The 12,393-nt window shown below is 31.0% G+C and overlaps 1 protein-coding gene across 2 annotated transcripts; it reads right to left on the reverse strand.

Annotated features, from left to right (window-relative positions):
* Positions 1 to 1,122: 1,122 nt before the first annotated feature.
* LOC134696414 (uncharacterized) lies at positions 1,123 to 10,287 on the reverse strand. Of its 2 annotated transcripts, XM_063558196.1 has the most exons (8): positions 10,213 to 10,262; positions 9,205 to 9,276; positions 7,792 to 7,854; positions 6,392 to 6,448; positions 5,615 to 5,689; positions 4,428 to 4,493; positions 3,346 to 3,396; positions 1,123 to 2,310 (listed from the first exon to the last, which is right to left on the reverse strand). In XM_063558196.1, the coding sequence occupies exons 1-8, from the start codon at positions 10,240 to 10,242 to the stop codon at positions 1,846 to 1,848; spliced, it is 879 nt and encodes a 292-aa protein (XP_063414266.1). In that variant the 5' UTR covers positions 10,243 to 10,262; the 3' UTR covers positions 1,123 to 1,845. The 2 variants fall into 2 exon arrangements, with proteins under 2 accessions (XP_063414266.1, XP_063414267.1); XM_063558197.1 differs by lacking the exon at positions 9,205 to 9,276 and having other exon boundaries at positions 10,213 to 10,287.
* Between the last annotated feature and the right edge of the window lie 2,106 nt (positions 10,288 to 12,393).

Consider the following 12,393-nt stretch of genomic DNA (forward strand, 5'->3'; position numbering starts at 1 on the left):
ATACAGTTTATATTCACCGGCTTAGTGTGAGCGTTAGAGTTCATATTAAACTTTCAAAGGTATGAGGTTTAATTGATTATAATATGAGTAAGGATAATTGTGTTTTAGTAACAATGGTTCGTTTTAATTACATATTTTGAAATAAGATATACATGCATACGACCTTTAAATGTATTATACAAGAGTGTTTGTATTTAATAAATTTAAAGCATTAAAATCCCTTTAATTCAATTACTGAGAACATAGAAAAGTCTCATACAAACACCTATACCATAAAGACGATGAATACAAGATCATTTAAGGAAAAGTTTTAACACGGTTACGTACTCTATTTTAAGAATGATTATAAAAATTTGTTTATTTAAAAATAAGAAAGAAGAAAAACATGGGAAACCAGAATGACGTGAAGTGTTGAAATGAATATAAAGTCGTTTGTTCACTCGAATTCAAAGACTAATCATATTTCCATCATACAAGTAATTTAATTGAAAACAGCAGATATAAAAATTACACTACCTATGTTCGATATTTCCTAAACCCCTTTTAATTCACCTAAATTTGGGACTCACAAAACAAAGTATAACTGACATGTGTAGATGAATCTCAGAAAATATATTGAAGACAGCTGTTGAATAACCGAAAGTCGTTAAAACTCAGACTATTATTATAACTGTTATTATAACTGACTGTTAAATTATATAGTAGATAACAGAAAATACTTATACTTAAACATATGTAGAGAAAGTATCATATTACTAAATGGTTGTAGAATATTGAATTAATAAAATATATGGATTTCAAATTCAGTATAATATTAAATTTCGAGTTACCACTCTTGTACTGCATAAGTGTTATACTGTTATTGTATATATTCACGGGTTTCTTTACTTATTGAAGCAATGTCCAAGTAAATCGTGACATCGAAGGCCTCATGATTGATTGTAAGTAAAATACATATAAAATACCTGAAAAAAATGTATCTTACGGTTTTTAATCACTAATAATGTTATTGAATATGTGTCAGTTAAAATATTTTATAGCTCAATCGTTATGCCTACGTGTTCTATTTTTATTCAAAGAATATGAAAAACATAAAAATTATATCAATTATGTTTGCAACAACAGATAAAAGTGAAACAAAAGTTGATTAACTAACAATTATAGTTATTTGCAAATTTGAAATTCAAATCTTCTTTACATTTTTGTAGTATTGGAGGGTTCGTGTCAGTTATTCGTAAGTTTCGTAATGTTTCGTAATTCGTAATGTAGCTCAACTGTTCTTTTTGTACCTTCCTTGACTGTCATTTGTTGCCATGATTTTTGTATTCTCTTTCTTTTTTATCCGATTAAGGACTGTTCAATGTAATGTAGGCTTGATTATCATCTTCTCAGATGTATTTGAAAATGCCGTCAGTCAGTTGCACTTTTTCCTCAATAATTATGGGAGATAAAGTCATGTTATGAGTGCATTCTTGTTGGGATCAGTCAGTCGGTAGCTACAAAGCTACTAAGTATATATCAGTTCAGTAGGTAGAGTGAAGGAAATACAATGTTTATCAATGAACATTGTACGGAAAATTTATTACATTTTATTCAATGCAATTGACAAAACTGGTGATTTATCGTCACCTTATTTTATATAGCTTCATTTAAAGACAAGATTTTTTAAATTTATGTAGATTTATGTATTTATTTACAAAATTTGATTGAAACATTTAAGATAAAGTGTTTGGTAACTTTGTTTTTATTTAGTAAATTTAAGCATTGTTTTCTGAAAAGTGAAATATGTACTGATATGTAAATTGTTCTTTTCCCAACTCATAACAAATAACATATATTCTTATGTTAACTGCAGTCCACAGAAATTCCAATCCCTGTAATCCCAATGTTAGCACAGATTGTCATAAAGACAAGAATATAACATGTGCTATTAAGGTACAAATTAGCATGGCAATATGGACATTGACACAGATCGCTTTCGTTGCATTCATCCTTATGGTACTTTTTAGTACAACAACAGCAATACTTTACCATGTTTACCCTGTCCTTTTTAAATTTATATTTCTGTCCTGATTTCAATGCTATAGTGTGTTCATTTTGTAAATACCATCCAATTACAGTGAAAAACACGAGCAATATGTATGATATTAACGATAGACTAACTAGCGTGAGTAGATGAATATAATATCGGTTTGTATCGTCCAGCTCAAAAACTGCTCTTAATTGAGAACCATTTGCTAACAAAAGTGGCACGTCTTCAAGGATTTGTTTACATTTTGTGCCCACCAAAACGCAACACCACGTCTTCGCCTGAAAAAAGATAAATTAGGTTAAATGACATTCTATTTAATAACATAATATGCCTATTGATTTAAATTACTTAAACGAAAGGTCTTGTACGTCTTAAGAGCTGTCCCAATTATAACCTTCTTTTAGACAAAAAGTAAAACGTTCGTTTAATTTCTTTCTTTCATTTCATTTCAGAATGATGTCATTCTGTGACTCAAAACGTAAAGTTTAAAGTTTACCTTTTATCTCATGATTATAATTTGACTTGCGAATAAGGATACCATATCAAGTGAAAAAAATTGAAGTTGACGACTTCAAACTAGAGTCTATTACACACCTGATTATTTTGAATTTTTAAATTAAGGTTTATTTTTCTTACCAGATAAACATCCTTATCAGTCATATGACATTTCAATGTATAGGTTAAAAATGTAATTCGTGATGCTCTGCTCGTGAATGTTTTTTATATCTTTTGTCCTGAAAGGTTCAGCGCTATAGAACATCACAGATGTTTCCCTCGGAGTTCAGTATTTTTGTAATACTATAATTATAGTGGTTAAGCATTTTACCGATTGTGTCCTTTTCATGATTATGATATTTACTCTGCCACTTGTGAAGCATAATCTGGATAACCTTCCGGAGAACCTGATATTACCCCCAGTTTTTGATGGGGTTCGTGTTGCTTAGTCTTTAGTTTACTATGTTGTTTCATCTGTACTTATAGTTGTCTGTTATTATTTTTATTTTTAGCCTTGGCGTTGTCAATTTATTTTCGATTTATGAGTTTAACTGTCTCTCTGGTATATTTAGTCCCTTTGTAACTGAGTGTAACTATTCTTGAGAGGTAATGCATTCTTTCCAGGGGACGCTTACCCTGTGGATATGCCTGCTCTCGCTCCGTTTGGTTCTTACTTAAGTTGTCTTTGCTACCTTGATATAATTCGTCTTGATGTATATTTGATATTGAACATCGGTAAAATAGTGTCGCCTTCGTCTGCACAGTATAAACGACAGAGGAGGTCAGTTTACATCATGAATGAATATAAGAATAGTTACCTTACGCTCTGTATTGGGTAACTGGGCAGTCGCTCTTTGCGTAGTCATGACCTGAAAATATCAAAGCATTTAAATGTTCTAATTGTCATTTTTAAATCAAAATACGTTGTAAAACAATAAAAAAAAACTAGATGTGTCAAAAAGTAAAACGACAAAAATACTGAACTCAGAAGAAAATCAAATCGGAAAGTCCATAATCACATAGCAAATTCAAATGACAAAACACAACATAAAAGAATAGACAAATACTGTCATATTCCTGAATCGGTACAGACATTTTCTATAAATGTAGAAAATGGTTGATAAAACCTAGTTTTAAAGCGCTAAACCTCTCACTTTGATGACAGTCTCATCAAATTCCGTTATATTTACAATGATATGTTTATTCAAAGCGAATATCAAAATCCAAAGCACGTAATTTCGGCAAAAACTAGCGGAGCGGGACGAAACTTTAACTTGATCTGTCACTCATCATTTAAAAAGAAAGGTCCGTATAACTGTGATTTTCAAAAATTTATCAAAATCAAAAACTCAAAATTACAGCAAAAATTAGTGGCCAGGAGCGGATCGAAACTTGAAATTGACCTGTAACTTATCATGGTTATCTCACATGCCAAAAATCATCCCTATATCTGATTGCGTTTTTAAAAAAAAGTCCGTATTACTGTGATTTTCAACAATTTATCAAATTCCAAAGCCCGTAATTTCTGCAACAATTTGAGGACTGGGATGAAACTTAAACTTGATCTGTTACTCATTATTAGTAACTCACATACCAAAAAGCAGCCCAATATATGAAGGCGTTTAGAAAATAATCCGTATAATGGTTTGTTTCGGAATGACGGAATGACGGAATCAAGAAAATACAGAATTACGGAATGACGGAATGACGGAACGACGGACAAGAGTAAAACTATGTGGCACCGACAACTTCTTTCTTAAAATACAAATGAAAGAAGACTTCGACTGTTGTCTACTCTATGGTCGTGTTGTTGCATCCTTGACACATTACCCATTTCCATTTTCAATTTTATTCGTTAAGGTCATTCGTTCATTTACATCACACATATTAAAGAATTTACCCCGGGTTCCATATTGAGTGAATGGGTTGACTCATCCTTTAATGCCCCTGGTGACGGAATGCTGTCCTGAAATTATTAATACACATTAAATATGAAACATAAATTGAAATTTAGAACAGGAAGTGGTTTAAATCACTTCTAAGATAAATTGTAGCAAACAATTGATTAATTGCAACTAATTTTAATGACAAGATGCGCATTGCGACAATTAATTGCACTTCAGTGATTCTCAAACCAAAACATTGGAAGAGTTTAATTCAAATACAAATGTTGGAGAGCGGTTCAAACCAAAATAGTTTAAATGCAAAGCCAAATGCAGGCACTGGCTTGTTGTATTTTTTTCAAAGCAAAGGAAATATTTCGCAAAAATGTCCATTGAACCCTGTAGAGGAAAGATGTAATTAATCAATTGATCAGTTTAATACAGTGCGTAACGATACATTATTGTCGGTTAAATAAATAAAATGAAAGTAGACATTGGTAACATATTAATTTGATTGCAAGGTAACAGTAAAAAAAGACGCAAAATATAATATATAAATGCCTTAAAAATAGCTTATGAGAGAATAAAATAATGTCTGTGGTCACATTAATTCGACTTATGAAGTATGAACTGAAATCCATACTTATTATGTATCACACTGCTTTTACAGACATCATTTAAAAATAAGAATTGAAATATAAATTGAAATGTTTTGTTTTCGCTCAAATGGAATGGGTGAAATGTTTAATAGCGATACATCTGCAGAAAAAAGATAGTTGAAATATTTGAGTAGAAAAATTTGATACAAATAGTTATCAAAGGTACCAGGATTGTAATTTAGTACGCCAGACGCGCGTGTCGTCTACATACTCATCAGTGACGCTCATATAAAAAATAAATAAAGCCAAACAATTTCAAAGTTGAAGAGCATTGAGAATCCAAAATTCTTAATATAAAGCTTGTAGTCAAAGCTTTGGTCAAAATTCAAATCGTCTACGCAGACTCATCAGCGTCATAAAAACTCACAGTTTTGACTGTGAATTTTATACAATTTCGCTATAATTTATTTTCAGTAAGTCATTTGTGCTCTGCTGTAGGATGAATTTAAATCAAACATATTGTTTTTACTCTGGCATTTCGTTTAGCCATTTCGAGTGATACGCTATGACGATTTTTTAGGACAATGTATGCCTAATATACACACCTTTGCTCCAAGAATCATATCTTTTATTTCAGCAGGCTGATCTTCATCGGACTGTGTGTTTAATTGTGTGGATTCCTGAAATCATCATAATAATATCTATATTAAAATAAGCACACTTAGTCAAAATGTTACAAATTGTAATACTTCAGCTTATGCATGAATGTCTGATATTAGATATTATCTCAGGCTAATGATGAAAACGAGCTACGTTAGTATTTAAATGATCCAATAATAAACACTTTACTGTTCATAGCGTATTTAATAGCATTCAATGTGAAGAATATAAACGGGCTACATTGAAGGAACGTTTAGCAAGTTATGTAAAAAGCAGCTGTAAGATTGAACAATACGTATCTTCGATGAAACAACAAAAAAAAAACGAAAAACGAGATCTGTCGCTTTTCGACTTTCGGTATGAAAACCAGCTTTGTATTATGTTTTTAATCCTATTTGAAGTTATAAACGTAAGGAAATGTATATACCAAACCCGACATGTAAGCTTTCTTCATTCTCATTGTTAAAATCAAAATGCATTGTCTAGTTTAAATCTTTCACATGCACTTGTAACGGGACATCGATAACATCTCGTTTCAGGATTCCCCTTTAATCAGAAATGCTCAAATCAAAAGAGTCTAAAGCTTAAGAAGTATAAGTACACGAAATCGTGACCTGTTTATCCTTTCTGTCAATTGGTTTGATTCATTTCTATCATGTAACTATGTATTACCACATTAATGGTCTAACTTTTAATTTACATCAAAAATGAAAACATTTTACCTTAGACTCCGAAGCTAAGGATTGTGTTTTTTCTCCATGTGTAGTCTCAGCTAAAGCCTGAAAGTATCAATACACGTGATTTATGTGACTGGTGCAAAATGTGGAGCAGGATCTGCTTACCCTTCTGGAGTACCTGAGATCACCCCTAGTTTTTGGTGGGGTTTGTGTTGTTTATTCTTTAGTTTTCTATGTTGAGTCATGTTTACTATTGTTTGTCTGTTTGGTTTTTTTCATTTTAGCCGTGGCGTTGTCGGTTTATTTTCGATTTATGAGTTTTACATTCCCTTTGGTATCTAACTTTCCTCTTTTATAAAACATCACATGTTTTGGGTTCGTGCTGTTCAATCTCTATTTTATTATTTTGTTTGTCAAGATTTTGGCATCTTTTACTTTTTACACTCGTGCTTTCTGTTCATCTATGACCGTTTAAATGTCCGATTGGTATTTTCGATCCCGTTGAAATTTTAAGTGGATTCAAATACGTTCTCCTTGAAAAATTAGAAATTGATTTATTTAAATGAAAACACAAGTATACAATTATGAAAAGAAAAAAAATGATTATAGCAGACAATTTACTGGCCTATATTTAAACATAGAAAGACCATGTGTCGTACGTTTTGTTCATTGAACCCTGTATTTTACTAAGATAAATGGGTTGTCAGGAAAGATATACAAATATTAATTTTTTAAGGTTAATGTGTTTTAAATGTATTACATGTTAGCTAACGGTATCATGTATGAATAATCTAATACTACCCGAACTTATATATCGAATAGACATCACCTAACATAAAAAGGTACAACACCATTCACCCAAGTCTCTGAATTCAGTACTCATGTTGTCGAAACATGTGAAGTCTCGGATTATGATATGCTTGTTTTTAATTTCCAAAGCACATATGTGTTTAAATAAACTCATCATAGATACCAGGACTAAATTTTGAATATACGCCAAACGCGCAGTTCGTCAACAAAAGACTCATCAGTGACTCTCGAATCCAAAAAAGTTAAAAAGGCCCCAAAAAAAAAGTTCTTAACTTAGAAGTAGATCATAAGGAAGTATTGATAAATATTTCTCCACAAAATCAAAGCAAAGTTTGGTACTGTTGATATATAATTCGTTTAAGAATAAAGAAATGTTAGCAGGTAATTTGAGCAGACTTATTTCAGAAAGAAAATATCGTCATAGTTTTTTTCTTGAACCATTTAACCACTTTAAAAGAATGAGAGGGCAGATGTAAGGATATCCGCTTTTGATGCACAATATATGTTAAACATTTGGTATGATAATCAACTCATTAAAGGGTGTATAACAGTATCTTAAATGATATGTATGAAACAAAGGACCAAAGAATTAAAATAGACATTATATATACATTTACTAGTATGTAGAAGTTTACCTCATCATCAAACTTGAGTGATTTGGTTGAACCATGTGTATCCCCTGGTGACTGATTGCTATCCTAAAATCATCAATGAAAGTGAATTATGAATTATAAGATTTTAAAATATTTTTCCATTGAAAAAAAGACAAAAGTAAAATTTCCGATTGTCAAGAAAAAAAAAGAATCAATTTATTCGGCATACGTTTTCAAATTGTTCTGCAAGGATTATCAAGACTAAAGTGAAGATGCAAAAGATCCGATTTAGAAGTACGTACCTGTTATATTACAATCATCCATATAACTGTGTGAAATAAGTTGAGTACAATATATTACCTATTTAATTATAATAGAAGATAAAACCGAAAAAAGACAAATAAAACACGTACAATTTATAGCAAACCAACCACAACAACAAACAATCTTCTTTAAATCTATATGTACATGTAGTATGTTTATCTGTTGTAATAAACTATATTCCATTAGTAATAAAAATACATTAGTTTGTGTGGACATTTATAGAAGTTGGTGTGTCAACTTGGGCATGGGCTCATATTCATTTGATATTTCAATAGTTTAATAACCAAATTAATTATGTTATATCTATTTTTTTAATGTCTGTAAACAATGTTTATTTCAATAGATAACTAAAATTTAAATTTTTAGTTATGTATTGGAATGCAGAATGCTGCTGCTACATAAACGCGGGACAGCAAAATGCACATATATCGGGTACTCGCATCAGTAAGTCATTCTAAATTACTGTAATCTTCACAATTTTAGCATTTTAGTTAAATTTAAGACAGTTTCCGTCTCAAATGAAAGTTGCTGTATGTGTGTTCATTCTTAATATTGACATATTGATGATAATATATAACATATAGGAGTAGAGGATTAACACTGATGCGGCCACTTTCATTTTTGACAAAAAACATCTGAAAAGTGACAGATGTGGTATGATTGCCAATGAGACAACTATCCACAAAATACCAAAATGACACAAACATTAACAACTATAGGTCAACGTACGGCCTTTAACAATGAGCAAAGCCCATACCGCATAGTCAGCTATAAAAGGCCCCGATAAGACAATGTAAAACAATTCAAACGAGAAAACTAACGGCCTTATTTATGTAAAAAAATTCAACCATAACAAATATGTAACACATAAACAAACGACAACTACTGAATTACAGGCTCCTGGCTTGAGACAAGCACATACATAAATAATGTGGCGGGGTTAAACATGTTAGTGGGAAATGTCTAAATCAGTTTCAAATTTAACATTAACTAATTGAATCAACTGAAATAGACACTTATTATAAGTGTTTAAAAACTGTCCAAAATCTTTCGTCAGATGAACCTGCAATTTGAGGCCAAAAACTGGACCCTCAACTCTGTTTCATTAATTTATATAATCAATATAAGCACCTCTTCTCGGACATCCTCATCTTCTATGTGATCTTGAACAGACAATTCGGCCATGTTTGCGAGTTCAAAATCCTGAAATTTAAAATAAACTAAATTGGGTTCGGCATTCTATTACGAATTTGAATTTTAAGTGTATTCAAATACACTTTAGAATTGTTTTGGCGTACTAAATTATTACCCTGGTACCTTTGATAACTATTAACACCACTGGGTCGATGCCACTGCTGGTGGACGTTTCGTCTTCGAGGGTATCACCAGCCCAGTTGGTATTGACATGAATATCAATAACGTGGTCATTTTTATAAATTTTCTGTTTACAAAACTTTGAATTTTACGAAAAAATAAGGATTTTCTTATCCCAGGACTAGATTACCTCAGCCGTATCTGACACAATTTTTTTTAAATTTTGGAATATCAATGCTCTTCAACTTTTTACTTTTTTGGCTTTATAAATGTTTGATACGACCGTCACTGATGAGTCTTATGTAGACGAAACGCGCGTCTGGCGTACTAAATTATAACCCTGGTATCTTTGATAACTATTTAAAGAATATCTCAAAATGTCAGAGTAGCATTAGTAGGTATTCCTTTCATATCGGTTTGGTTTATCACTTAAGTTTCAGTGTTTCACGCATCGCGGACTTTCATGTGTTAAAAGATTTTACCTTTTGTAATGAAGTAAAATACTTGGATCATGCAAATGCACAATATTTGCACGAACCTGGTCAAATCTGGGACTTGCAAATAGATTATGAACTATAAGAAAGACAACCTTGTGCATCTATAATTAACTGTTAATGATCTACATACACGTTCCATATATGTCAAATGAAAAATTAAATTCATCAATTGTAAATACCACCAACGTAACGCAAAAAAAATCTTTGTGTCGTTTTCAAAGAGTATTTCGATAATAATAAATATATTACAGAAAATGTAGTGATTCTGATAAAAATGATACTGATAATATATACAGTACTAGTTATAGAAGAGTGAAGTTTAACTTACATTTTGATTTGCCATTTTCGATCTATTCATTCATAACATATTTTTAACCATGAACTTTAAATCATTTCAAAATAACTACCTGGTTTGCATATCAATTAAAGTTCTTGGTAAATCTATTTTAAAAACGAGTTTACAATAAAAAATAATTGTGTTTAAATTCCCGGAAAGGACTTTATACGACAAAGATCCATTATTTAATCATTTCTTAAGTGCTGTTAAAAAACTTTTATTCTTGTGCTTCTTGGTAATAGTTGTAATTATTAACTGAGAAATTAGGACAAAATGTTTTGTATATTTCAAATATTTTGTTACATTTATCTATCTCTATAATACTCGTGATTTTCGAACTCTCACTTTGTCATGTTTGTATCGTATCTCTTTTTGTCACAACTTATGTTGTTTTTTTTTTTTTATTTGAGTGCACGTAGTGAATGTCGTTTTTATAGGTTTGCTTTTGGATGCCCTAACATTTAATAAAGAACAACAGTTGACCGAAGATTTGTGTTGCTATTATAGAAGTTTAATTTAATTTACAAAACTAAAAGAAGTAAGTAAGTTAGTAAGTAAGTAAATTATTTTATTAAAGTGACATGTGTAATCACATTTCAGTAAAGTACAATATATTATGTACACAACAAAATACATCCGACCCATTGGGTCTATAAGTCACTTTCAAATCATAAAACGTAATTTTTTTATCACGAATTTCAAACAAAATAATGAAAAGTAAAATTAAGCTATTTCAAAATAATTAATAGTGAAAAAGAATGTGCGATATTAAATCGGCAAGAATACAAAGCCCGTTTAATTACTAAAAACAAACGCAAACCCAAGCCTACATTTGAAAAATAAAGTATGCCGTATGTTTTTCTCATTTAGAATGTTTTACAAAAGGAAAATCAGTAATTTGTGTATATATAGCTAGCAATACAATGTAATAATATACGGTACGAGTTCGATCATTGTTCAAGGCCAACAGCGGAATTATACTGGTTTGGCATCATTTGGTTTACAGTGGAGGACTGCCATATCTTTTATTCATACAACAATAACATACACAACTTAAAACCCAAGAATGATAGCATGGTAATAAAAAAAAAGAATTTCAACTAGCAATAACTTCTGAATGGATTTTTTGATCGATAAGATGATGAAAAGGAGGAGGAGCAGATACAGAAGGAGCAGGAGAATGACATTTTTGTCGTTACAATTGTTTTGATTGTAATATCGGGTTCTTTTGAAGCTGACTATGCGGTACGGCCTTTGCTCATTGTTAAAGACCGTATGGTGACCTTTATTAGTTATTTCAGTTTCATTTGGTCTCTTGTGGAGGTTGCCTCATTTGCAATCACATCTGATTGTTTATATAACTTAATAGTACATACTCTTAATATTGGATTGTTATGAGTTACAATTTATGACAAAAATCAGCAAAGACCCATATTTGGATGATATTTTGGCTCTCAATAATGACGACTTCAGTATGTATACCAAAGAAATTTATACTGTTGAACTTACTTTCAGAAAAAGTTAATACTAACAATGACCACTGCCCTTTCCTCGATCTTAATATCTATATCACTAACGGAAAGCTAAATACTGAAATATATGATAAAAGAGATGATTTTTCATTTTCTATTGTTAATTACCTATTTTTAGATGGTGACGTTCCCTTGTCACCATCTTACGGTGTTTATATATCTCAACTTGTACGATTCGCTCGTGTATGTAACAATGTTTTAGATTTTAACGAGAGAATTTCATATGTTACTGAAAAATTATTACACCAGGGTTTTCGATATCACAAACTAGTCAAAACGTTTACTTAATGTTACCATCGATATAAGGACATCATTCGTAAATGTAGCTCAACATGCAGACTTCTTATACGTTCATGTATTTCACATCCATTTTTTATGGAAATATTCTTTATTAAGCACAAAACTGTCAGTATTCACCTAAGAAACTAACAAAACCTTTAAATAGACTTATCAAGAAGGGACTTAGTTACGATACTGTTGTGAGGTCATTAAAGATTGCTTATTTTGGCGTTAATATTGATTCACTTATAGGGTCTTTGCATCGGAACTAAACACATTAATTCAAAAACCAGTTGTTGGCATGACACGGGTTATGTTCTTCTCATATATACTATGATGGTATGATACTAAACCCCTAACG

This window comes from Mytilus trossulus, chromosome 14, assembly GCF_036588685.1.
Source record: "Mytilus trossulus isolate FHL-02 chromosome 14, PNRI_Mtr1.1.1.hap1, whole genome shotgun sequence".
Classification (NCBI taxonomy): domain Eukaryota; kingdom Metazoa; phylum Mollusca; class Bivalvia; order Mytilida; family Mytilidae; genus Mytilus; species Mytilus trossulus.